Source organism: Amphiura filiformis, chromosome 8 (assembly GCF_039555335.1).
Source record: "Amphiura filiformis chromosome 8, Afil_fr2py, whole genome shotgun sequence".
Classification (NCBI taxonomy): Eukaryota; Metazoa; Echinodermata; class Ophiuroidea; order Amphilepidida; family Amphiuridae; genus Amphiura; species Amphiura filiformis.
This window is the reverse complement of record NC_092635.1, coordinates 60,659,469-60,687,231: the sequence shown is the minus strand read 5'-3', so window position 1 is coordinate 60,687,231 and position 27,763 is coordinate 60,659,469. Positions and strand designations below refer to the sequence as shown.

Sequence of the window (27,763 nt, the reverse complement as noted above, 5' to 3'; positions counted from 1 at the left end):
TATGTCTACTCTACATATCTCTGTGGAGGAATCATTTGAAATGGGCTATTCCAGTTGAAATTCATACACCCCCTATAACACATGACCTTAATCTCACACACAGGGGGTATAGATTTCAAATGGAGTCACAGGTAACCCCATTTATAATTCACACTCCCTGTGTGGAAGATTAAGGTCATGCTTTCCATAGGGAGTGTAAGGATTTTATCTGGAATAGTCCAATGTGATTTTTTTAATGCAGGTATATGTGACATGTAACCTTTATAACACAGACGCTGGATGCAGTGGTTATATTAAAATTGAGCTTCCTCAATTTGTTATCTGTAATGTGCAATGTGAAACAAAATTAGGCATTGCGGCCTATTTTAAAGGTTTCATTGTGTAAACTTGCCTTTCACTTTTAATTTACCTTGTCACTTATACATAGATCAGCTTGTAATCGGCGGAAATTGTTAGGCTTTTACCACTGCGCTGGAAAGTAGACCGACATTAAAAGTGATATAGCTGACCTGTATCAATTGTCTATATTTTGCATATTTAATATTTTTAAAGTAGACAAAGTATAGGAATTAAATTAATAGTTTGTGATGTTTCTGGCGAGATATCACAAGCCCAGTCACAAGACAATTCTCAAAATAAAATATATCAATATTAATGTGCGATGTTATAAGGCCTACCAATTACGAGCTGCTCAAAGTGTACATAATTTTATTAGCAATATTATTGCATCAATTGGAAACATTTTGTAAGTACATGTACAAAGGATTTCTCTATTAATTAAACTGACAACTTCTCTTGAACTCAATTCTTTTCTAGAAAACTGGGGATCTAGTAGCAGTAAAAGCTTTTAACAACATCAGCTTCCTCCGCCCTCATGCAGTGCAGCAGCGGGAATTTGACGTCCTGCTTAAACTTAACCATCCAAATATTGTAAAATTATATAATATTGAAGATGATGTAAGTATATAGAAATAAATGGGAAAAATGTACTTAAATAAATAAGCAAAAGTTGTGATTGGTCTTTGTTGCAGTTTTTTACTCCATTCCATAGTTTTACCTTTATAATTTCAAATTTGCCACCTTTGGCCGCGCATTGACCATATTGTGTCCTAAATCATTGCTGCAGAGGTATATATTTTTACAGAAGGCCTTGTTTTCCCCATATACCTTTATTTTTCAATGATTGACAATGGGTATGTAATGTATAAACAACACTTACTGTAGCGCATTTCCAGTACCAGTATCTGGTCAAAGCATTTAAAAAATGTACAAAACAAGCAATATCAGAAACAAGAAAAAAAATCAGCCTTAGCAATCAGTATAGGTGAGTTGTTATGTTACTGCACTGGGAGATACTTTGGATGTTTAGACCATCAGACTTACGTTCCACAATTTTGGTCCCTGTACACTAAAAGACCTATCCCCAATTACTCTTACTGCTCCTAGGGACAATGTTATAGACGAAGCGTTAAGCCGTAAACCCTCTTTAAATGAGATGGGTCTTCAAACAATCAGACATATAATAGGTACAGGGTCTCCCCATCAGTCCAAAACACTGTCAGTCTGAACCACCACCAGTCCAAATTTTTAGGGTCAGGGTTAAGTTTAGGTTTAGGCTTGGGGTTAGGTTTAGGGTTAGGGTATGCTTTAGGCAAGCTTAAAATTCGGACTAGCGGTGGTTCGGACTGACAGGGTTTCAAACTGACAGGGTGTACTCATAGGTACCACTAGTACGTAGATTGGGGACAAATTATTCAGTGACTTGTAGATGGATAAGATGATTTTGAAATATCAAAAAAAAACTTTTCCCCTATACCCACTTAGTACAAAATTTGCAAGTTTATATACCCCTGCCCTGCCTCGCAGTGATTCTTAATTTGAATTATTGTTTATCTGATATTTGTCTCTTCATTTCTTTTTTTGAACAGCAAATTACTAAGCAACCAGTTATCATTATGGAATTATGTACTGGAGGTAGTCTTTATCACATGTTGGATGAGCCAGAAAATTGTTATGGTGTCAGTGAACAAGAGTTCAAAAATGTCTTAAAGGATGTGTGTAAGTCTAACTCATTTGTATCATGCAACAATCATGCAACCAAATGTGTTTATGGTCACAAGATGAATAAAGGTAAAAACAATGTGAAAAGAGAAAACCATACGTTTTGGGTTGCAAGAATCAAGATAGCTTCTCATCAACTTGTGCAACGAAATTGTAACCATGCTTAATTTCAATGGCAAGAGAAAAATAAGTACAATGTGTACAGCAAAGAAGGGTACCTCTGTCAGCAGAGCATGTATCTCTTGACTCTTTTACTACACACCTGAGCACAAAATACCAGACTGCTCAGAGAACAGATGGTAGTCAGTTAGTCCACACAAGTGAAAGAATAGTGCAAATCAAGTCAGATATTGACAGATACCTTCCTGTTCAGGTTGAGACAAGCAAGCAGTTTTTAGGTTACTACAAGCAGTTACTTGAGTCAACCTAAAAATAACTGAAACCAAGACATGGCATGAATCTATAAAGCCAGGGCATGATAGGATTTATGTAAGCATATCTAGGCATTACTCTTGACTAAAATTTAACCAAGTGACCATGTGGATGGTGGTGTCTGTGTCATGGTAGATGGCGGGTAAGGGCATTTTTACAGGACAGGCAGCAAGTGTAGCTGACAATCTGGTGTTCGCCTGATAAGATCCAATGGTTATAAGGGCTTTTTTACATGTGTCTGCCCAGCTTTTTCCAAATGAGCCACAGGGAGAAAGCGGATTTGATTAAAAATTTTTGTTCCGCAGAGAGTTTGATTAAAAATGTTTTCCTGCAGAGAGTTTAAACCCAAAAACCCATCACACCAAAGGCAAAGACCTTACCATTGACCAGTGTGATTTTTGAAGTAATTGAAATATTTTGCCTGGAACTATCATAATCTGAAGCAGGTGTTAGTCAATGTGTGCAAAGACATTGTTTTGATATGGCTGTTCACAAATTATTGCGTATCATAACATATTTGTGTATTTCAAAACCAGGTGAAGGAATGAAACATTTAAGAGACCAGGGAGTTGTCCATCGTGACATCAAACCAGGCAATATCATGAGGGTTCTTGCTGAAGACGGTACCTACATGTACAAGTTGGCTGACTTTGGGGCAGCCAGAGAACTCCACGATGAAGAAAACTTTATGTCACTTTATGGTACAGAGGAATATCTTCATCCTGATTTATATGAGAGGGCTGTGTTGAGACAGCCAATCAGGAGGGCGTTTACAGCACGTATTGATCTGTGGAGCATAGGGGTGACATTCTTTCATGTGGCTACTGGAGTGTTACCATTCAGACCTCATGGTGGCAGGAAGAACAGAGAAACTATGTAAGTTGTCATGGCAATTGATCTGAGTGGTTATAAACAGTGAAAGTTGAACCTTTTTTCTTGAAAGAAGTTGTTAAAAAGTAAGGAATACAAGTACAGGTGAGTGTCTAGGGAAGGTGTAATGAGAATGAAACTTACAGAAGGGAAGACATTGGTTCTAAATTCAGAAATAGATTATGTAATTAAAATTGTTTAATCTGGTGGCTCTGGAAAGAGCTGTTTAATGAAATAAGTGTTGGATTGAAAGGAAAAAGTAAGTTAGAATACAGCTTGTTTTATGTAATTAACATTGATTAAAGTGGTAGCTCTGGAAAGAGCTGTTTGATGAAGTGAGTGTGAAATTGACAATAAAAGTGAGTTAGAATACAGCTTGTTTAATGGCTCTGGAAAGAGCATTTAAAAGTGCATTTAAAAACCAGCATTTAAAAATGCTGGTTTTGAAACTTGTGACATTAAGTACATGTAGACAGGAAGTGTTAATGTGTTTGTGGTTCTGTGTGTTTCTCAGGTTCTTTATCACAACCAAGAAAGCATCTGGTGTAATATCAGGAGTGCAAAGGGAATCATCCAATGGACCAATTGAATGGAGCAATGAGCTACCCAAAACTTGCAGGCTGTCACAGTATGTAATATCTATTATGTATACAAATATTAAGAAAAATCGTTTGAGCTTATTCTAAGGCCAGACAAAAGTACGGTAACCCTTTGTGTGTTTTGTCCCAAGCTTTTCTGGAAAATCTAATGCAGTATTATTAAAAAATTTTTGTAAAAGGATGTACGATATTGCTAATGTATTAATAATCATACAATTTGGTGGAATGTGGATCATTGCAAACAAAATCAATTTTAGCCTTAAAAGTGGAATGTTGTTTTCACATTTGCAGAGGACTGAGAACTCGTGTAACCAAACTGTTACAAGGACTTCTTGAATGTAATCCTGAGCACATGTGGACATTTGAAGAATTCTTTGACTGTGCTCGCAACATCTTAGACATGAGAGTCATAGATGTATTCTCAGTATCAACCTCTCAGCTTCTCAAGGTCTACATAGACCCCAAACTGACCTTGGCAGAATTCCAAGAAGATATTGCTCAGCAGACTAGTATTCGTGCAAGTTCTCAATCAATATACTGGGATAATGAACATTTTATTCCTGAATCATCTGTGAAATGTGAAAGTTTTCCTGCAACATCTGAAGAGCAGCCGTTGTTGTTACTGGATAAAGGTGCTGCAGAATTTCCAAGACCAGTGCCTCCTGCTCAACGTACGTATTTCTTGTTCTTGCTCATTCCATCTTTTGTCTTGTCTCTATTATATTGTACTGTTGCTTTAGCATGCATTTCTTATCTTTACACACATGTGCTTATTTCTAACCCAAAAGATTCTTCTCTACAAGACTAAAATCTTCACTGCCAAATCGCTCTTATTCTTAACTATTACCCTTATTTATCTAAAATACCCTCACTTTTTAAGTAGTAAGCTTGTGTAATGTTTCCTGTGTGTGTATTCCATGTTTACTGCACCCGTAAGGATCATGTGGCCATGATTTCCTCATACGGATGAACACCAAATAAAGTTTTATAAACCATAAACTATAGAGGGCGATCTAATCAAATTATTTGGAGTGCATAAGGCACTTCATAGGTTTTGGAGGCTGAAATATGCACCCTGATTTTCCAAAAATATGAAATAGTTTTACATTTCTTCTGTTTTTTAATGGATACAGAGAGTCCCTGGATCTAAAGCCATGTGCTGAAATCAATCATAGTTGATTTTTAAAAAAATGGAAAAAAAAAAATTGTATCCAAAAGGGGCAGATTTCAATTTGTTCAATTCATAATCTATAAAAGATCTAAAAATTGCATTAGTTTTGTACACATTTCTATAATCTTAAATACATTCTGAAATGATGATAAATTACATATTTGCCCCTTTTGGATACAAAATTGTAATTTTTTGGTGACTGTTTTCCATTTTATAAAAAAAAAAATTAACCACAAATGATTGCAGTACTTGGCTCTTGGTCAAGGGTCTCTCCAAATTGCGAAAAAAAGAAATTGCAAAAAAAAAGTAGATTTTTTTATAAATTTTTTCCTAAATGTCAAAAAAAATTCATTTGGAGCCAAAATATGTGATTTGCGCCACAGATAATGCAGTTGCATATTCTTATGAACCCTAGTTTATACGGGAGTTTATAGCAATGTGGTTTTCTTCAGTATGTTGAAATCATGGCGATATATGTTGAGTGACATTACTGATCAGGACCAACTATTTGCCTATTTTCACAGCCAAGTTACCACGAGTGACAACACAGTACTCGCTAGACAATGATGTACCTGTGGCCAAGGTATGTAAAACACTACTGTGTAGTTCAGGAACCCCATATATGGTCTTCTGGGCTGCAACTGCTGGCGTTAATCATGATTACTTGATATTTATTAACTATTAATTTTACATCATTAGGTCTGGATTTATTGTAGGAGCTCATACTAAGTAGATGTAAGTATAAAATGTGATGTTTGTTTGCGCTGTGTAACATTTCGAGGAGTTTAAAAGTCATGTGAAGTCCATGTCACATGAAATGATACCTTACACATATGTCGTCTGCTCAGTGCCAGAAGTAGGTAAGTGCAATAGCTGGCCTGTGAACATTTGGCAATTTACACACAGTATATTGTACTCATCTACACATGGCAGCTATTGCACTTACCTACTTCTGGCACTGAGTAGTTGATATGTACTTGCTTCATTTTGGATTTGAGAATTCATTACTGTACAAAGAGCAAAACCACTTTAGCATGTTAAATCTTTATTACTACATTGCTACGCATACACTGGCCCAACATGATAAACTGAACAAATCAAACATTTTCGTTATATTATCTTTTTCATCAACTTGATCTTTTTTAATTTCCAATATTAATAGAAGATTAAAACTTACACTAGTGACCACACTGCAATCCAAATACTTTTCTCACGATACAATCAATTGGGCTCTGTGTATGTAGTTTTAGGTAATTTTATGTGGCATGGATTTGATATGAAAGCAATTCCCAAGATGTATGCAATAACCTTGGGTTATTTTGTGATTTTTACCAATAGATGTGTTCTGCCGTTCTCTTCTTCAACCTGCAAATCCTGATGAGTGTTGTACTGATGCAGAGACTGTTTGGTGATGCAGTCAAGATGCTTATGTAAGAATGATGGGTAGATGTTTGTGAAAGAGTCTACTATATCCAGGGGCATATCAAGATTCTCGGGGAGGGCAAGGGGCAGTGTGGGCCCTTTTAACATCTCCTTTATCAGCCCTATCCCAACCCACATCACACATCATGTTCACATTTGCTCGGGGCCCCTGAATCCTCGGGCCCCTTGACTTTGTCCACCCTTTCCACCCGATTGCTACACACCTGTCTATAACCTTTGACCCTAATTATAACCATGACCGAAAACCAACTCGAAGATAATATATCTTAGCTTAGCCATAAAGCATTGAACATTCATCAAACACTACCTAAGTATATTTATTCTAACTTTTATTATAGCATACTATTATTTTAAATAACAATTATGCTGAATAAGGGGTAGTATAAATTTGAATGGTTTGCATAATTTTTCCCCAGGTACATGTACATGTACTTATTTATAAAAAATAGTGTATGTATCCAAGGGCTTATGCAGCCAGCTGTGTAGGGAGTGTTTTACACACCTAAATTTGTAAGTTTTGCCCACATGGCCTGTAAGTTGAACACAAATCCTTAAATTTACACTCCCAGGTTTTTTAATTTACACACCCAAACCATCAAATCCTAGGAAAGAAAAAAAGCAAGGTATTGTGTCCTCGTCGATTGGATTCACCATTACCCACCAGGGATTGAGTTTTAAGGCGTGCGAGTGCGATTCGCACGCGCCGCACGCCTGAAAATACGCCGAGGGTGCGATTTTTCGCACACCTAAAAAAAAAAAAAAAAAAAAAAAAAAAAAAAAAAATTTTTTTTTTTTTTTAAGTTTTTAATTTTTATTTAGAATGTCCCTGAACTTAAAAATGTCCCTGAAATATTTTTAATTTTTTTTTTTAAAACTTGAAAAAAATTACAAAAGATTTAAAAATTATAAATTCATGTTCAAAATAGGCAAATTTATAATTGATGTTCACATTACAACCTATTTATGAAGTAAAGAAGCATACAAAACAAATGCATTTTAAAATCATTCATAGATTATTATGTGAACATAATTTACAAATTTGCCTATTTTAAACAAGAATTTATAATTTTTAAATCTTTTTTGTAATTTTTTTTTTAAATTAAAAAAAATTCCAGGGACATTCTGATTCTAAAGTTCCAGGGACATTCTAAATCCAAAAAAAAAAACTAATTAAAAAAAAAAAAATTACAAATGACACTAGCAATAAGTCCAAAGTCCAGGGACATCTATGCAGTATACACCATTCATTACCCCAGAGCTTTTACCATGGCCATTTAAAAAAGTACATGTATGTTGTCACAATTGCTAAGTTTTAGCTGAAAATGAAATCATAGTCATACACCAGTTTTGAAAAAAGCACACCTTGGTTTATTTAGGTGTGCGATTTGCAGCACACCTAAAAGCACACTCGGTTATCCAGGCGCACGATTTACAGCACACCTGTCACATTGCAAAACTCAATGCCTGACCCACTTTTTCATTAAATCCTGCCTTTAAAGGCCTTGTATGTATCCTGAATTATTTGTTTTCCATTTTAGAGTCCAGTATAATAATAATATTCATTTTACTTTTTAGTTCATCAGTGGCAAAATGAAATGTTCAACTACAGTACTATATACTAGCCATGTGGTATCCATTAACTATTAATATCAGATTACGAGCAAAAAAGCATGGTTACCATGGTTACCTGCTAAGATAATCATGTAATTTCGTACTGCCTGTGCTGCTGAGTTAAAGGCTGACAATATAATGGTTGTATAGGCTGCATGCACATTGTTTGTGACATTGGTTGAAAAGCCTGCTATAAAATATGCAACATTGGATCCTCCTGACATGACCACGATTCATGTGATCTGTCATATCAGTCATCTTGTGTTATATTTTGATGCGGCAGTACATAATCACTGCAAACTGTTGGGTAACAATCATTCTGATACTAAAAATTGTTTGCTACACATAGAAATACACAAAAATGACAAAATGAACAAACCAAATGAAGACTGCAAATAAAAAAAAGGGTAAACCGCTAAAAATTAATAATTAAAATAGTTAATGTCAAATTTTTGTCACTACCATTGACCACAGGGCTGTAAAAAATCTCAAATAATTCTGTGTGGACAAACATTTTAACCAAAGAATAGTTTGCCATATCTCAGATGTTTCGTTACCTGGGTAACAGGCAAAAAAGTAAAAGCCCATTGAGTCATGTTAACCTTGACCTATTTTGTAACATTGCTAGGCACCAGAAACAAATTTCTTCGATCTATAGATCGACCGTTGATGATACTTTGTTCAACTAATTAATCAGAATTAACACTAAATTTATATTGGCCAATATCACTACAAGTACAAATTACTATTTTATCATAATTAACAAATTAATTGATTTCATTAATAATACAGATCGACCAAGCATTGATGGTCGATCGAAAGAGCGAAATAATTTGTTTCTTTTGCCTTACCAAAGTAACAGAACACCCGAGGTATGGCAAAAATTCAAACAAACAAGTTGTTAAGGGGAAAACCGGTTTTGCCGCTTGAAAGGTTTCCATTGTTTATGTTCAGTGTCTTGAGAAAGGTGTCTGATTGTTTACAATTCAACTATTGAATTCGCAACAAAAATAAATCACCTCGGGCATACATGGTTCAATGCACTGTCATACAGTACAGTGTTTCATGAATAGAACTTGTGCAATCAGGCATGCCTGTCACAATTAAGTACGAAACCTTATTTTCCCAGGTCCCTGTAGCATTTTTTGACATGTGACGATAAAGATGTTATTTGTAGTAATTTTCCATATCATGTGATAAAAAGGCATGGCAATATTTAGTTTTGAAATAAAAATATTTTTGACCTTTTTAAAAGGGCATTTCATTTTAAACAGCATTAATTTATCATTATTGTCTGTCCAATTAACTTAGACACCCAGTTTTTGTTACTTATTTGAAAAAATATCCACTTTCAAAGAAAGTCATGAAAGAAAAGTGTTAACATTCGCTGAGACCTGACGGGATTTTTGTGTTTCCAAAGCATTGAGTGAGAGTTTACCAGAAATTCTATTGAAATTGGAAGGTTTTTCTCAACACTTTAAAAATAATCCGGTAGAAGTTGGGTACCACTATTTTGGAAGGTCTCATTATACAGATTTGTAGGTATTGTGATTTTGGATAGTGAATGGATGAATAGTAAATTAATTATACTCCTCACCAAAAACATTTTATAAAAATGAAAAATATAATTCAGTTCATAAAATGCAGACAGTGTTTCTAATTGGCATATTTATTCTTAGTGTATTAACTCAGTGGTCCCAGCTGTCCCTCAACCAATTACAACAATTCGGCGCGGTATTTGAATCTTGTTCTGTGCATGCTTTTGGCTTGGCCCAATTCCAAGAAAATACAAATTGTATACCCTATGAATGTTCTGATGTTATTGGTGAGGAGTATAATGCACAATACGCTCCAGACGCATAGTAACTTGCCCTATCATTTGTTATAATGCACCAACTGAAATTATTGATTGGCTCCAAACAAAGGATTTGAACCGTGTCCTTCACGAAATCATGGCACAGTGCAGTCCATTTAATCAAATATTGTCATCAACCTATTTGATCGTAGTGTATTTGTTATGCGTGTGAGACGACCTCTCGCGGTAGATGGCAAACATGCTTTTGTTGAATGCATTTGAGTAGACCGCCATTATTGTGAATTAGTAAAAGGATCAAAGAAAAAAGGGTGGCATCACTGATCAATATACATGATTACAATGTTCAAACACCCCTTACTGTAAATAGATTATCCCATCAAAAGTTTCAAGTCATTAGGAATATTCGGCTGGACCCAGATATCTTGCTGTAAATCGGTCAAAATTGAATAAAAGTAGACAAGGAAGAATATTTTGTCATCGCTTTACTAATAATTTCTGTTAGGTCTGACCGTGTTTAGCAACTTTTCTTTCATGACTTTTTGCCAAAGTAAAAACTTTTCGAAATATATCCTAAAAACCGGGTGTCTAAGTTATTTGGACAGACAATAGTTTGTATATTATTTTTAAGAAGTTTTCTCTGAGGTCTGCATCTTACGCGTAAGTGGAGCATGTTGACAAATTTTTTTTTAAATACCTTTGATAAGAATGTTCAATATCATCTAGAAACAACTGACTTGGTAAGAAAGGTCATGATACATAACAAACTGTCCATTGTTCAATGTCCTTGATGGCATAAAACTGTCCAATTGCAGGGGAAAAGTAGGAGTTAAGTTTGTTAGTCTGTTAGCTTGTTGTGATCACACAATGCAGGGCTTCAGGCGGCCTATATTTCCTATATTTTTTTAACATTTTTCTTTACTTGCACTAGTGAATTTTATATAAAATTGAAAATTTCCACGTGTGAGTTCTCGTAAATTTTCAGCAGGTCAAACAGGTAGATTTGACTGGTATCTATTTTTTGCCCAGTATATTATTTATACCCATCATTCCAGTCTAAATTGATGCATACATCTTGCAAAAACTAAAGTATCTTTGGGAATTTTCCCCGCAGCAATAGTTACTGGTCTCTAATACCCACTGTATTTGACTTCCGCTGTCCTATATTTTCATTCAAAATGTTCCTAATTTATTTCTATATTTTTGCCAGGACTGGCGTGAAGCCTGGCACAATGCCCCTTTAAACATAACATCCTGAACTTGCTTCTATTAATAACACTTAACCAGGAAACAGGCAACACAGATTAGATATCTAGGCAACTATCATGACTATCAGACTATCAAAATAACCAGATGCTCTTAACGATGCTTTTAATTAGTATCTTTTGGAAATTCCAATACCTCTCTCTCTACACCTCTTCAGTTTGTGAGGCATTTTACTATTGTTAGAAATGAAATTGTTACATTTTGTTTTTATAAGAGGAAGTGGTTGACTTATAGTTTACATCCAGCATAAATACAGTTCTTGCTTAGTTTTGATTAGTACTTTTGGAAATCCCACTATTGAAGCATTCTAATATTTAGAGTGTAATTTTAACACTTAAATAAATATACCCGAAACTAAAACTAAACAAGCGAAACTTATGATCTAGTTTGCGTCATATTATATGACACAATCTGGTCTATGATATCTCATGTTGAAAAGTTCAAAATTTAAGATATTATAATCATAATTATTATTATAATCCGAAGATAAATGTTCCAATGTTCAAAAGCCCACAAGTGTAGCATATATACAGTTTGAGACTATTTTACTGACCAAACTTTCGTTTGTAGGCCTATCAGTTCATTATAAGCAACATCAGGCTTAAAGGAAGTGATTGACATATTTTTGTAACCAAACAGTTTGAATTCTGTATAACCAATCTTGTATGATATTTGGAAAATTGCATGAATCAAGAACTTTGTTTATTGTATAATATATATATCTAGTTTTTCTTGCTGATATTCTTGCCAATCTGTATTTAAACTATGATGGAGAAAATACCTTTTTTTTTTTATTGTGGGACCAGATCAACAGCCTCATCCTATTTTTCATCATTAAAACAGATTTTGGTATCAGAAAAAAGCTCATAATTTTCTCATTACCCCAGTAAAATTTAACGCCTGTGATATGTTTTGTTCAGATAGTGTGAATATTGTTGTAACAAATGGTAAGCACCACTAGAAGTACATTCATGTACTCTCCTATGGGATCATTGTTTTACCCATTTGTGCTTCTCATATAATATGAAAACTGCTGGGGCAATACAACTCAAAATTAAGAAGCAGATTATTTTAATGGCAGTCCTCAAATAAAGTAGGCAATGGGGATACGCATCCTGCACAAGAACAAATAAACACAATGGGGAACGATAGCTCGCTATAATTAGAGGAAATTGAATATAATTAATCAGAAAGAAAGAAGAACAGTTTACAAGCCCAAAGCGTTACAATTAAACAAGACAACAAATAAACACTAATACTGACCAGCACATAACCCTTGAAAAAAAAAGCAAGGGAATGTGCCAGTATGGGATTCGAACCCACGACCTTCCACTCTCTAGACAGACGCTCTATTCATTAGGCTACTAGCTCCCAACCCAGACTTGTAGTATGAGTACTTTTTCTGAGTACGAGTACGAGTACCTTGGCCATGAGTACGAGTATGAGTACGAGTACTTGGCCATGAGTACGAGTACAGCAACGAGTACTTAGGCATGAGTACAAGTACGAGTATTGATGCATGAGTACGAGTACTTAGGTATGAGTAGGAGCACTTATAGTCTGGGGGTCAAGTAGGCAGTAGTGCAAAATGGGTTTGCAAGTGACGACCAGTATACTTCAGAATACTTTTTACAATGAAAATTATTTGTGCAACAGAGTTATTAAGCAAAAAAAAAAACATAAACAAAAATTTTTTGTCAAGAATTGTCCAAAAAGGAGGTGTGCGGGTAGGAGAACCATTTATGTATTTTATTTTACTTATGCTCAAGGGGGATTAAAGAAAGAAATAATTTCACGTTTTTCAAAACAAAAACAACATATCCAAAATTTTGATAATAATAAAATTTTGATAATGACATTAGACATTTACTAGTACAATTGCTTGGTAACAATGGGGTAACAATCAACAACAATAAATAATAGTATTATTATTTATCATATAATCAGTATTATCTCAATAAGACAGTTAACATAGTAATAATCTCATTTATTTATTTTGCTGATGACTGATGACCCAACAATTTGAGACAATAGATTTAGAAAATACAATTTGAAAACAAACAAAAAATGTCTTACTCTCAGAATCCATGAAAATATTCTGTGCTCAACATTAGGCCTATACATACACATTGTACATGTAGGCCTATGTGTAGACCTGTAAATATAACTTTGTGCACATCATGACTTACAAGTGCAATGTACATGTAGGCCTACCTGCAGTAGGGCCTGAATGAGCAAGACAAGAAAATACAGTCAGATCTTATGTGATAGTTTGATAGTAACAACTTACAGGAAAACTATCATGAGTATTTTCTCTGATGCAGTATTTTTTCATGAGTACGAGTAGATTGGCATGAGTACTGAGTACAGCAAAATTCCAAACCATGAGTACGCAGTATGAGTACTTGGTCATGAGTACGAGTATTAATGCACACGCAGTACGAGTACCAAAAAAAGTACTCAGACTCGAAAGTACAGTATTGTACTCGAGTACTACAAGTCTGTCCCAACCCCTGTTAAACAATGTTTAAAACTGGGTTAAATGTAAGCAATGCAAGATAGAAAATAGCATATAAACAAAATCTGACAACATACTTTTTAAGAGTGCATATATTAAAAAAAAGTTAGCAAGTCAACACAGTTGTTCAAAAAGTAAAAACAGAAATCTGACACAATCTCTGATCCACTCAGACCAATGGTGGAAATTTTGAAATCAATAGGTAAAAACAAGGTCCAAAAAACTTGGAAAACATGCACAAGTTTTTGAATTTCACAACATCACAACCAAGTATGCGATGCTATAATAAAAGTTAGAATAATGATACTTGGTAGTGTTTGATGATCCTATCAATCAAACTTCACACAGCCCATGATTAGTTTAGTAGTGTGTAAAAGGGAGACTGATTCATCTGGTGCCTTCACCAGAGAGAAGGAATCACAGAAAATGGCTGACGATGTCAGTACTTTTACAAAACAAAAAGCATTCTTTTTTAGGCATTGTTGACAGCCTTCAGAAAAAAGTTTCTTATAATTAAGTCCTACTTTGGAGACGGTTTGTATGTGTGAAGGTGTAAAACTAACATAGGGTATACTGTGCTTCCACTACGCTCAGAAATTTTAATCATCACAACAATTCGTAAATATTAAAAGGCATCACTGAGTTTGATTGACAGATGACATGGGATGCAAATAGTAAAGAGATTCAACTGGTGTATGTATATAACTCTAATTGTTGTCTCCCGTATCAACATATATATATTTTTTTAAAGCTTTGAATAAATGGCATTTTGATTTTGATTTTATCTTTTATTACTTACAGTACTGTGTTGAGGAATCAACTGCAACAACTGAGACAACATGTTGTGGAACTGAAAGCCAGTGTTGTTGGCATCCAGCATTGTCTGAATGGCATGGCGCATAGTATTCCCATTGACTTGGTACACACCATGTCTATACATGGTGATGATGCTGTCAAAGCTTTATGTAATAGCATGAAGAAAGTATGGGAAGAAACAAACTCATTGAAAAGCAGATCTGCTGATTTGATGACTGAATACTTACTTACTGAAGGCAATTTAAAAGGTTTATTTGATGACATTATAAAAGAAAATACACTTACTAAATCTTGGGACGGAGTTATTTCTGATTTTGGACTCAAATCTTGTGAAAAATGGTAAGTATGCAAATGCCTAGTTTTGGTTGCTAAGTTACAGGCTAGATAGATGTGCTTTTATTAAGGGCTGGGGTATGAACGTTTGGACAGTATTTATTTTGGGACATTAGAGCACATCAGACATCGAATTGCATTCTGAATAAGAAGAATGTCATTCTGATATCAAATAATTTTGATTTTTTGAAATTCGCAATTTAATACACATTTTATGGCAAATCATTAAAAATTGATATTTTTGATATTTAACAGTACTTGAAGTAAGCTTTATAAATCTGATGATTTATACTTAAAGTGTATGTAGGTGGGTTGAAAAGCCTGACGATCAATTGAAAATTTTGACCTTTAAATATTGAAGATATGGATTTTTTCCCAAAACACCAAAAAAAATTAGGTCTTTTGGGGAAAAAATCCATATCTTCAATATGAAAGGTCAAAATTTTCAATTGACCGTCGGCTTTTCCTCCCTGCTACATGCACTTTAAGAATATATCATTAGATTTATATACTTTACTTCGAGGACTGTTATATATCAAAAATTTGAAAAATATCAAATTTTTATAATTTGTCATAAAATTTGTATTATATTGTGATTTTCAAAAAATTAAAATTATTTGATATCAGAAAGACATGCTTCGTATTCAGAATACAATTCGATAGGTCTGAGGTGCTCTCATGTGCCACAAAAAATACTGTCGAAACGCAATAAACGCTCATTTTAGATCCCTTAATGACATATCTGAATGATATAAACAGCTCTTTTTAGAGCCACCTTTTTGGACCTATCAGTGAATACCTGCTACAAGAAATCAAGGCCCACCCCAGATTTTGTTGAATGACAGTGAAATGGTTCAAACCAGTGTTGGGGGACTCAAGTTGAGATTTGAACTTGAGTCTAGACTTTTCAATAGACTTTTCAATATGCTTTTCAATAGACATAAACTTGACTTGGACTCAAACTTGGATGAACTTGACTCCAACAATGCTGAAAACCTATTGGTGCTTTCATTGAACATCTGTCTTACAAGCTGTCTTTTGTCTACTCACTTCATGTAGTTTGGCAATGCACTGGTATAATGAATCACATATCTGAATAAACAGCTCTTTTTAGAGCCACCATTTATTAGCAGTACACATGACACAGTGTTGAATCTATAAATATGCAAGGAACAGTTTTCCCCACTGAAAGTTTACCAGTTGACACCTGCTGAGAATGGATTGGAATATCATAACAACCGGCATTTTCATAGTATTTCTGTTGCAAGAAATAAAGAGCTTAATATTTGCAGATAGAAACGTCAATATTGTATTCTGATTAAAGATTTGATAACTAGCACTAGAGGGCAGTATATTGGTTTGGGCAGTGAAACATTTGTTATAATAATGTTTTGAATAAACTAATAGAGGGCAGCATTCGTGGTTAATTGACAGTGTCTAAGAATTCTAGTACAACTTGATTTTTACAGTTGATGTTGAAGTGTGCTGTCTGCTTTTGTTTGTAATTGATTGATTTGAGTATATTAGGCAACCACAATGGGCAATTCAACCATGGATGTTATTCAGGATAATTTTAGTTTTTTTAGGGTTAGGGTTGCGGTTTATTCCATTTTCAGTGGTTTTTAAGCCAGATATCAAAGATAAGTGTTCTTTAAAAAAATGATAAAATCAGTGCTTTTACAAATACAGCTGAAGTCTCTTCTACTGACCCTTTTGCATTACGTTAGTATGTTGTACAGCTACAATTATGGTGGAATTGACCCTATCGGTTGCATCATATGACTTGTCGATTCTGTTTTATTAACCTGAATTTGTGGTTTCTTTTTTAGCATTGGTAAATTTGGGGTCTTAAAAGATGATGTACGTAAGATATACTCCCAGTTTAAGAGAGACAAACAGGCTAAAACTTTATCCTACAATGAAGAACAGATTCATAAGATGGATAAGTAAGTATTTCACACATCTATTTAAATTTTATGTGCTAGCTCAGGGATGGCCTGTGGGCCACATGCAGCCTTCAACGATATATCCAATGCGGTCTGCCAAGCCGTAAAATATATCTATGAATATATTTGTAGTGTAGGCAGCACATCAAAACTGTGTGAACTTTGCAATGTGACCCTCAGGGCCAAAAATGTTGCCCACCATTGTGCTATAGCTTAACAAAATATGGGTCAAAAAGGATCAAATGACTTTTTTTCAATTTTGACAAAAATTTTGGATATTTTAAGGTATATTTTTAAAACAAAGAAAATTTAAATTCTAAAATTTGAAAAACTGTTACTATAGGAGATTCAACCCATTGTGGGACATTTTTCCAACAAATCCAGGCTGCCGGTCAATCATCTGCCAGTCATGCGTAGCCTGAATTTGTTTCAGAAACGTCCCACGATGGGTTGAATCTGCTATAGTTTTGTGTCTTCAGGTCACAAATATGCAATTTTCATTGATTTAGATATTTAGTGTAAGGTTGACGAAACAATTGGCATGGAAAAATCAAATTTGGCACTTTTCTCAAAAACACCTCTTTTATGATTTTTGCAGAAATCTGCCATGCTAGTTTGGATTCATTGTATCATTTCCTTTCTGAAAATGTATACTTTTAAGTACTTATCATCATTTCTATTAAAGATACAAAATATTTCCCACTTTGAGTGATCCTGCGTGCCACCATAAGGCATGAATTTGGTGAAAATACCAACACACAAAAGTCCCCTTAGTATACTGTAAGCAAAAATTGTTGATTCTGTAAATATATCTCAAAACCTTTTATAAATTGTACAATTTTGTTAAGGGGTGGGGTATGAACGTTTGGACAGTATTTATTGTGGGACATTAGAGCACATCAGACATTGCATTCTGAATACGAAGAATGTCCTTCTGATGTCAAATAATTTTGATTTTTTTTTTTTTAATTCGCAATGTAATACACATTTGATGGCAAATGATTAAAATTGATATTTTTGATATTTAACAGTACTCGAGTAAGCTTTATAAATCTGATGATTTATACTTAAAGTGTATGTAGGTGGGATGAAAAGCCGACGATCAATTGAAAATTTTGACCTTTATTATTGATGATATGGATTTTTTCCCAAAACACAAAAAAAAAAAAATTAGGTCTTTTTGGGAAAAAATCCATATCTTCAATATGAAAGGTCAAAATTTTCAATTGATCGTCGGCTTTTCCTCCCAGCTACATACACTTTAAGAATATGTCATTAGATTTATAAAATTTACTTCGAGGACTGTTATATATCAAAAATGTGAAAAATATCAAATTTTAATAATTTGTCATAAAATTTGTATTATATCGTGAATTTCAAAAATGAAAATTATTTGATATCAGAAAGACATTCTTCATTATTCAGAATGCAATTCGATATGTCTGATGTGCTCTCATGTCCCACAAAAAATACTGTCGAAACGCTCAAAACGCTCATTCCAGATCCCTTAAGCTGTCTCTAAAATCTGTTTTTCAAGTCTACTTCCTTAATTGTATCTTTAAATTGTCTCTCCATCATTCCCATCATCTAAACTCTGCCAATTTAAAGTTATTGTCCAAGTCAATGTTGAGTAACAAGAGATAAATGTCTCGCCATCTATTTTGCATTCACAGGGAAAAACTAGGAGTTAAAAGTACACAAGCTATGTCATTATATCAAAGTCATTGTGAAGAAAGATGGCGATCACTCCATAAGGCACTCAGTGTATGGTATAGGTAAGATACTAGGTGTTAAAAGTACCCAAGCTATGTCATTATATCAGAGTCATTGTGAAGAAAGATGGCGATCACTCCATAAGGCACTCAGTGTATGGTATAGGTAAGATACTATGTGTTAAAAGTACCCAAGCTATGTCATTATATCAAAGTCATTGTGAAGAAAGATGGCGATCACTCCATAAGGCACTCAGTGTATGGTATAGGTAAGATACTAGGTGTTAAAAGTACCCAAGCTATGTCATTATATCAAAGTCATTGTGAAGAAAGATGGCGATCACTCCATAAGGCACTCAGTGTATGGTATAGGTAAGATACTAGGTGTTAAAAGTACCCAAGCTATGTCATTATATCAAAGTCATTGTGAAGAAAGATGGCGATCACTCCATAAGGCACTCAGTGTATGGTATAGGTAAGATACTGACAAATAAACTCCTCAACAAAAGTTTGGAAAGTCAAGCATCTATATCTCAGATTATTTGATGACATGTTCATATCATGTTGCATATCAATGGATAGCTACTTTGTTCCACTTCACAATAACACCACATTTGAAACAATCAGCTTTTTTACGTCAGAGTTTGTCTGAGGAGTTTATTATATTGTAGTTTGTGGTGATTTTTTTTTGCTAACATTATCGCATTGATACAGCATGCAGGGGTATATATTTGTTACCAAAGGGTTTATTTTTCCAAACATTAAATTTTCAGACATATTTACTTTGTTTGTGACTTGATATGTTTTTCAATGGGTAAAAGTGTTTTTTTCTTCCATAACTTCCAAAAGTGCTTATTTTTCTACACCCAAAAGGTACATAATTTTATATACTCCTGAGTCCTGACAGCATGTGCAGTATTAACCTTATAAAATGAATTTGAATAAAAAGGAAACTTTTGAAGAAAAGATTGTAATTTGGAACTGAAGGTTTGTAATTAAGCCATATTTCCATATATGATTGAATATGCAGCAAACATGTAATGGACTATTCCAGTTTAAATCCCTATAACCCCTAGGGATGACATGACCTTACAGGGAGTGTGAATTTCAAATGGAGTCACCCATTCAGATTTGTCTGCTCCAAAATGGGCTATTTCACACGCCAATTATTATTGGACCAATGGACTATTCCAGTTGAAATCCATACACCCCCTATGGAAGACATGACCTTAATCTTCCAGGCATGGAGTGTGAATTTCAAATGGGGAACTTCATTTGAAATCTACACCCCCTGTGTGGGAGATTGAAGTCATTCATTCCATATGGGGTCAATGGATTAAAACTGGAGTAGCCCAATTGTTAATAAAGTGATTTACACAAACTTTTAACTTAAACTTCATCTAACTGTAACACCTGATAAATGTAAAATACCTGATTTTAGGCTTGTGAAATCAACTTATAATTTAAACTTCATAGCTGTAACATGTGATAAGTACATGATGTTAGACCTGTGAAAAGAAAGCTACTTTTATCTAGTGAACATAAGGAAAAACAATAGCAGTTTAGAAGATATTGACTTGGGGAACCAAATTTTCGTCCCTATTTTGTCAATTTTTTGTCCCGTTGTGGGGGGGGGGCCAACTTTTCATCCCATTTGTCAATTTTATTGTCCCATTTTCAGTCACTTTAATGACACTTGACTCCTTGCTATCCCCATTTTCTGGGAGGGGGAAAATTTGCCTTTCCCTGGCTACACCACTGATAAGGCTGACAAATTGTATTAATCATGATACATTTCCTTGTTATTTCTCAGACCTTTGTGTGACTACAGAACCAGAGTTGCTTCAGTAGATACACAATTAAGTAGATTAATAGATGCCTATCAACGATTAGAAATACAAGTTCAGGAAATGGATGCTACCGTACAGAGACGTGTGAGTGAATTCAACAGAGCTTTACATGTGGAATTGACTAAACCCAAACCAGAATTGCCTATTATTGTACCCCAGGTAAGAAAGAAAGAGTACTTCATTATGAATTCGGCAGACAGCCAAATCCCGATTTGTCTTTTTGATAAATTAATATTACTCGTGAATTATTTTGAATTAGAGACCAAGGGATCAATTTTCCAACAGTGTTTATCGTGATAATAAGCGTAAGAGGGCAGCATACAGGGTTCAATACGGTCGACGATCATCACAGTTAAAAAGTGATAAGCTGCCCTCTTGAGCTAAAGCATTGATCCTTGCTCGCTAATTCAAAAATAGTTCATGTGTAACATGAATTTACTAACAGCTGAATATGGATTCGGCTGTCTGCTGAATTCATAACGATTTATTTGAAGAATTTATTGTTCTGCTTGTTTCTTTTTCTTGTGACTAAATGAAGCTTTTTTTGTGGACTGACGTGTAGCCAAATTGAGAAGACACTGATTTTTGGTTGCAATGTGCATAGTGTCACTTAAATCAAATTTATATTCAGACAGAAATTGTTCACTGCAAAATATAAGGTCTTACCATGTAATATAATCAATGCTCAAAACAATAGTTTTGTGCTGATATTTTGTCATTACTTTTGACCATAAGAAATTTACATCTGTGAATGCAAGTATAAATCAGAATTTAGTCTGTGGGCAATAAACCACAGAATCTTGACTACCAGTGAGAGCAGACTACGCAGATTTAGGACTTCTCTGCCGGAAGTCAATTTATGCCAAAATTCCTTCTCACAACTTGATGAAATAGGCATATTGCATAACAATAGATACAGCTCGAAGGTCTCCTTTGTTATGCAATACGCCTATTGCATAGTAGGGAGGAATTTTGGGACAAGTTGACTTCGGGTAGAGAAACCCTAAATCCGTGTAGTCAGCCTAATTAGTACCCCTCCCTAATAAGTGCACATATTTTAGCACCCCCACACATTCAGTACACTTTTAGTATGTAAAGGGTACAAATACTAGTTGAGTAACAGTCACAGAATTAGAGAAGGAGAACCTGCACTCGGCCGCCATCTTGATACAGGCATGGAGCAAAAATTGGGGGTATTCGGTTTCCCTCGGAATGCGCTTGAGGCTTTCATTGTTATGCAAGGACAACATGGATGATGAGCGCATTTGAAAGACGCACTTGATGTGACCTGCATGTGAGAACCAAGACGCTTCAGATGAGACGCAGAATTGTTTTTGTTCGTCTCCACGCACCGTCGGCAAGGACCCGAATACCCCCAATTTTCTCCCCATAGCTGATGGCGCGATTGTATGTTGCGGTATTGGGAGTCCCGGTTCTCCTTCTCTAATTCTGTGGTAACAGTATAATCATCTTGGCAATTAGGTGTGACATTAGTTCTGTTGGTATAATTTCTATTTTTCAAGACTTGCAACATTTTTTGTCAGTTTTACTTTTTAAATAGTATTTTTTTATAAGTACACCTTTAGACGACCTACTTAAGCAGCAGGGGTGCTACTTAGGTCAAATATGGTATTTTATGTGAAATTTATATGCTTTGCTATGTTTGCACAAACGATGGGCTATTCTAGTTGAAATATGCACCCCCTGTGTGGGAGATTAAGGTCATGTCTTCCATAGTGGGTGTATGGATTTCAACTGGAATTGTTGAATACAATAGATTAGAATGATGACATTCCAGTTATTCTTTCTTTCTATCCCCAGTTACCAAGAGAGCCTCCTGTGACATGTGTGATGAGCAATACCATGGAAGAAACCAGCAAACTATTAGCTAGCTTACCTTTGGATAGTAATGGTATGGTCATTGTACCAAAGGAAGTCAAAGACTGGTAAGTATCTTGCCTTTGGATAGTAATGGTATGGTCATTGTACCAAAGGAAGTCAAAGACTGGTGAGTATCGTACCTTTGGATAGCAATGGTATGGTCATTGTACCAAAGGAAGTCAAAGACTGGTGAGTATCGTACCTTTGGATAGCAATGGTATGGTCATTGTACCAAAGGAAGTCAAAGACTGGTAAGTATCTTGCCTTTGGATAGTAATGGTATGGTCATTGTACCAAAGGAAGTCAAAGACTGGTGAGTATCGTACCTTTGGATAGCAATGGTATGGTCATTGTACCAAAGGAAGTCAAAGACTGGTGAGTATCGTACCTTTGGATAGCAATAGTATGGTCATTGTACCAAAGGAAGTCAAAGACTGGTAAGTATCTTGCCTTTGGATAGTAATGGTATGGTCATTGTACCAAAGGAAGTCAAAGACTGGTGAGTATCGTACCTTTGGATAGCAATGGTATGGTCATTGTACCAAAGGAAGTCAAAGACTGGTGAGTATCGTACCTTTGGATAGCAATGGTATGGTCATTGTACCAAAGGAAGTCAAAGACTGGTAAGATAAAAAAATTATTAATTAAAAGTTAAATTTCACAATTTGGCCAAACTTATAAATGAAGAGCCAAAAACATGCATATTAAAGGTGTTTTTCACATGCTGTGACAAGCAAGTCTAAAAACTAATTTCAATTTGTGCATTCTAATTTTTGGAAAATACGTTTCATAACCAATCATTTAAGGGATCCGAATGAGCGTTTTGAGCGTTTCAACAGTATTTTTTGTGGGACATGAGAGCAAATTAGACATCGAATTGCATTCTGAATACGAAGAATGTCTTTCTGATATCAAATAATTTTCATTTTTTGAAATTCACGATATAATACAAATTTTATGACAAATTATTAAAATATGACATTTTTCACATTTTTGATATATAACAGTCCTCGAAGTAAATTTTATAAATCTAATGATATATTCTTATTAGTGTATGTAGCTGTGAGGAAAAGCTGATGATCAATTGAAAATTTTGACCTTTCATATTGAAGATATGGATTTTTTTCCCAAAAGACCTAATTTTTTTGGTGTTTTGGGAAAAAATCCATATCTTCAATACAAAAGGTCAACATTTTCAATTGATCGTCGGCTTTTCATCCCACCTACATACACTTAAAGTATAAATCATCAGATTTATAAAGTTTACTTCAGTATTGTTAAATATCAAAAATATCAATTTTTAATCATTTGCCATAAAATGTGTATTACATTTCAATTTCAAAAATCAAAATTATTTGATATCAGAAGGACATTCTTCGTATTCAGAATGCAATTCGATAGGTCTGATGTGCTCTAATGTCCCACAATAAATACTGTCCAAACGTTCATACCCCATCCCTTAATTAAAGTAACACAAAAAAGTGAAAAGTGAAGCAAAATTTTGGCATGCACCCAATATTTTGAATGCTTAGACTTCTTTCAAGTCTTTGATTTTTCTGATAGGATTGTCAGAAAACATGCCGAAATGCATGTTTTGGCTTTTTTTCCTACAAAAAATTAGTAAAATAGTGAACTTTTTCTTTTATCTCCAGTTAGTGCTAAATGAATAATTAAGATTGAGCTATAGAAATTGATAATATTTTTTTCTACTCCTAAAAAATTAATGCTGTATTTTTCTGGAATGGGGAGTAATCTCCTCCTCATCATCATCCATTTGTCTTCATCATAATCATCATCATGTTAATCATAATCTGCCAGGAATCTTATACAAATCATTATCACCAACATCATCATCTTTATGTCATCATCATCATCATCATCATCATCATCATCATCATCAAACAATATGACAACAAATATGGAAAATTAGAATTACAACAGAAACATGTACTTTGAAACAAATCACTTTACTAAATATTTTTGATTTTGTCCTTTTCTGTCTACAGTCTTCAGGCATGGGAGAAAGATGTGGACAGAGTTGCACAGGAATTACGGGATAGCAAGGAACTCATGTCAGAACTTTCAAGGATTTCTATGTAAAACTGAAAATTTGCTTTGAATTTTATTTGGTGAATGTTGAGCAGACAAAATGGCAATGGAGTTTTGATAAGCAACATTATCTTGATGTAAACTCAGGGAAACTTATTGTAAATAAGTAGTACATGTAGACCAGACCTTGAAGTGAGTGAATGCTGTCCCAGTGATATTATACTGCTGAATGTGAATCAACAGGTCTGCAACGCAGTGCTGTACGGTGCAAAAACTGATTGAGGAGCCAACTTTATAAATTTAGACACCCAAATTTTGCTCCCAAGTAAAAAAACTGAGGCGCCAACTCATCGTATTCCAACCGCTCGAAGTCATTCTGCCACAATGGTTTAAATCTACGTTCAAAGTTTTTTAGGCTTACTTGCATTTCCAGTTCCATGACCTTACATAACACATAGTACTACTACAGTGTAGCTTCATTAATAGTAGCTGTTGGATTCCCTGATTTTATTGTTCATACTCCTTCTCCTTGTTCCCAAAAAGTTCATCAAATTCAATGTTCTTTTTGACTTTGACGCCATCTCTGACGCCATCTTAAAAACAATCAAAACTTTTGACCTATCCTATCCTATTTGCTGCCAATTAAAAGCTTCAACAGTTGGTCGCCATTGGCGCCAGGGATTGAAGGTTTAGTTACATCAGAAAAAAATGTAGTCGCCAATGCGACTAAAATGGTCGCACCGTACAGCACTGCTGCAAAGGTGATTTGGATATACTTCTATCGTTTTTTGGGAATTCATTTCTTCAGTGACAATTTCTTAAATATAGAACTGATGATTAAGTCCAAATCTTGCATATTGAAATAACAGAGGTAACTGGATTCAACCATCGGAAATCTACAAGTTGTATTGGTAATGGGCTCTTCCAGTTGAAATCTGTGATCCCTCATTGGAAGACATTATCTTAATCTGCCACACAGGGAGTGTGACTTTCAAATGGGGTTATCAGAATGTCATGGACAAAGAAGACAACAGACCACGTACAAGCAGTCGAAGTCTCAGCATCACCCGATAATGAGGGCTGATTGTTCCATGAAATGCGACAGGCACAACTGCTACGCATTTACCGCATACTTTTACGGTCTATGTCGTAATCGTGAAGGCACGCAAAGCTCTATCGCATATTCGAAAAGGCATGCAATGCTGGCATGATTGGTAGACGGCACGATCGAATGATCGGCCCTCATGAATATGTGAGAATTCACAGCATTCAATACAAGGGGAGTTTGCCTGTTGACACACGGCACAATCAAACAATCAGCCCTCATGAATATGCGAGAATTCACAGCATTCAATAAAAGGGAGTTTGCCTGACACACCGCACAATCAAACAATCAGCCCTCATGAATATGCGAGAATTCACAGCATTTAATACAAGGGGAGTTTGCCTGTTGACACACGGCACAATCAAACAATCAGCCCTCATGAATATGCGAGAATTCACAGCATTCAATACAAGGGGAGTTTGCCTGTTGACACAGGGTCTGTAGTAGTCTGTGTTGTAGATATTTTGCAATTTTTGTGGTCTTAAAAATCTACAGTTGTTTTGAAAGGTATAGGAGTTTTTCTTTAAAAACTGAAGTCTTGTTAGTAGGTCCTGTAGTGGGACATACCCATTATGGATATAAAATAACCTTAATATTAATTTTTAAATACTTAAGAAAGTTCCTGCAGTCTTATTGATTCTCAGTCGTGTGATATGACACAATATCACACGCGTGTGTGTTCTGACTCGATACTCATACATGCTATTTGAACCAATTGGAGGTGCATATCACGGGACTGATCGATTCTAAGATTCTAAGAAGGATTATATACATGTATTTATTTGAATTGAAGTGTTTAAGAATGAGAATAAAGCTATTGTTTTTAGCCGCTGTCATGCATCTATCGTCTCATATAACAAGCGACGTCATTATTTTTGGTTTAAAACAACTCAGCTTCGCCGCTTTGTTTTACTTAAAATGATGATGTCACCTGTGTTATATGAAACGATAGAAACACAACAGCAGCTGAAAACAATAGCTTTATTCTCTACCTATAAACCAGATACTTAGGGCATATAATCAGCATGTATTAATTGTTATCATCCACTAAGGGAAACAACAAATAACACCAGGCGCGTAGTCAGCATTGTCAGTCCCGGTGGCAAACGTCAGTATCGTCCCTAATTTTACTCTCCCTCTCTTCCCTTACCCTTTTCCCTCCCCTTTCCCTTCTCTTCCCCTCTCCTTCCCCTTTCCTTCTCTTTCTTCCTCTCCTCCCCCTTTCTCTTCGCTTTCTCCCTCTCCTTCCCCTCTTTCTCCCCTTCTTCTCATCCCCATTTTCCTGCTTCCTCGTCCCCATTTTACTAGTGTCCGGGGGGCAGTCTGCCCCCTCTGCCAGCCCGCTGGCTACGCTACTGAATTATAACACTGCTAACCGAATATATTTTCAGTATCTAGTTAGTGAGTGCGTTTTATACTTTATATCTAGTCAGTGAGAGCGTGTTAAAGTATCGATACGTGTATACAGCGAGATGCACGTATGAAGGCAATTCGCGTATACTGGGTGCGTAAAATACCTGCCATATGTTATACACGGAACAGCCATCCAATATTTGTAAAGTTTTTCCCTTTTTGCAACCAATATAATACTTAAAAGCTTATTATTTCAATATTTAGAATGACTTAATGGTATGAAAAATTTGTTATTAGGTTCAGCATTGGCATTCGGCTTCACCCAGAATGACACTTCACGCACAATTATTTCCCGTACTATACCATGACCTAATAACTAATAAACCTGTACCAAACATTGAGTCCTTGTCTATTCATATGTAGAGGTGACCTGGACATATTACATCGTCATGAATTTGGCAGAGTGATGAGCAAATTGACTTAGTGTATGCTTCTGATTATGTTTAGGGTAATCTTTCATTTCCACCAAAAATTAATGGTAAATCTTACTAACCGATGTTAATATTGCAATTTTGATTTGGGTGAATCACGCCTGCGTGCGATTACTGAATTTGATGTGAGTGCGCCCTTGCAAATTGGGAAATCCCAGAAAATAATACATAAAATATAGGCAAAAATTGTTATTTATACTTCCTTGATTTTAACCGGATTTTTGGTCAATATTACTTTTGTAACTTATATGCCAAGTTAGAGTCCATAATCGTTAGGACAACCTGTAGTTTTTGCACCAATGCCCCAAAATCAAGGATGAGTGCTATGGTTTATACATAGTTAAATGCATATTCGTCCCCACAAACTCTTTACCCAGCAATTGAGATTTTTTGGATTTGTCATATAGCCGAATAGATACCTGTTTTCATGGCTACATCAATTG

The 27,763-nt window shown here is 35.1% G+C and overlaps 1 protein-coding gene across 1 annotated transcript in view; it reads left to right on the top strand.

Annotated features, from left to right (window-relative positions):
* The window catches only part of LOC140159643 (serine/threonine-protein kinase TBK1-like), a 39,572-nt gene extending 12,716 nt beyond the window's left edge, over positions 1 to 26,856 (top strand). The window contains exons 3-16 of the mRNA XM_072183138.1: positions 817 to 957; positions 1,929 to 2,058; positions 3,030 to 3,369; positions 3,878 to 3,991; positions 4,254 to 4,633; positions 5,658 to 5,716; positions 6,472 to 6,563; positions 14,586 to 14,939; positions 16,763 to 16,879; positions 18,553 to 18,654; positions 18,872 to 19,066; positions 20,405 to 20,600; positions 22,263 to 22,387; positions 24,329 to 26,856. Coding sequence (XP_072039239.1) covers positions 817 to 957; positions 1,929 to 2,058; positions 3,030 to 3,369; positions 3,878 to 3,991; positions 4,254 to 4,633; positions 5,658 to 5,716; positions 6,472 to 6,563; positions 14,586 to 14,939; positions 16,763 to 16,879; positions 18,553 to 18,654; positions 18,872 to 19,066; positions 20,405 to 20,600; positions 22,263 to 22,387; positions 24,329 to 24,422 — 2,439 coding nt within the window. The 3' untranslated portion in view covers positions 24,423 to 26,856. The remainder of the gene's footprint in view (positions 1 to 816; positions 958 to 1,928; positions 2,059 to 3,029; positions 3,370 to 3,877; positions 3,992 to 4,253; positions 4,634 to 5,657; positions 5,717 to 6,471; positions 6,564 to 14,585; positions 14,940 to 16,762; positions 16,880 to 18,552; positions 18,655 to 18,871; positions 19,067 to 20,404; positions 20,601 to 22,262; positions 22,388 to 24,328) is intronic.
* The last annotated feature ends 907 nt before the right edge of the window (positions 26,857 to 27,763 follow it).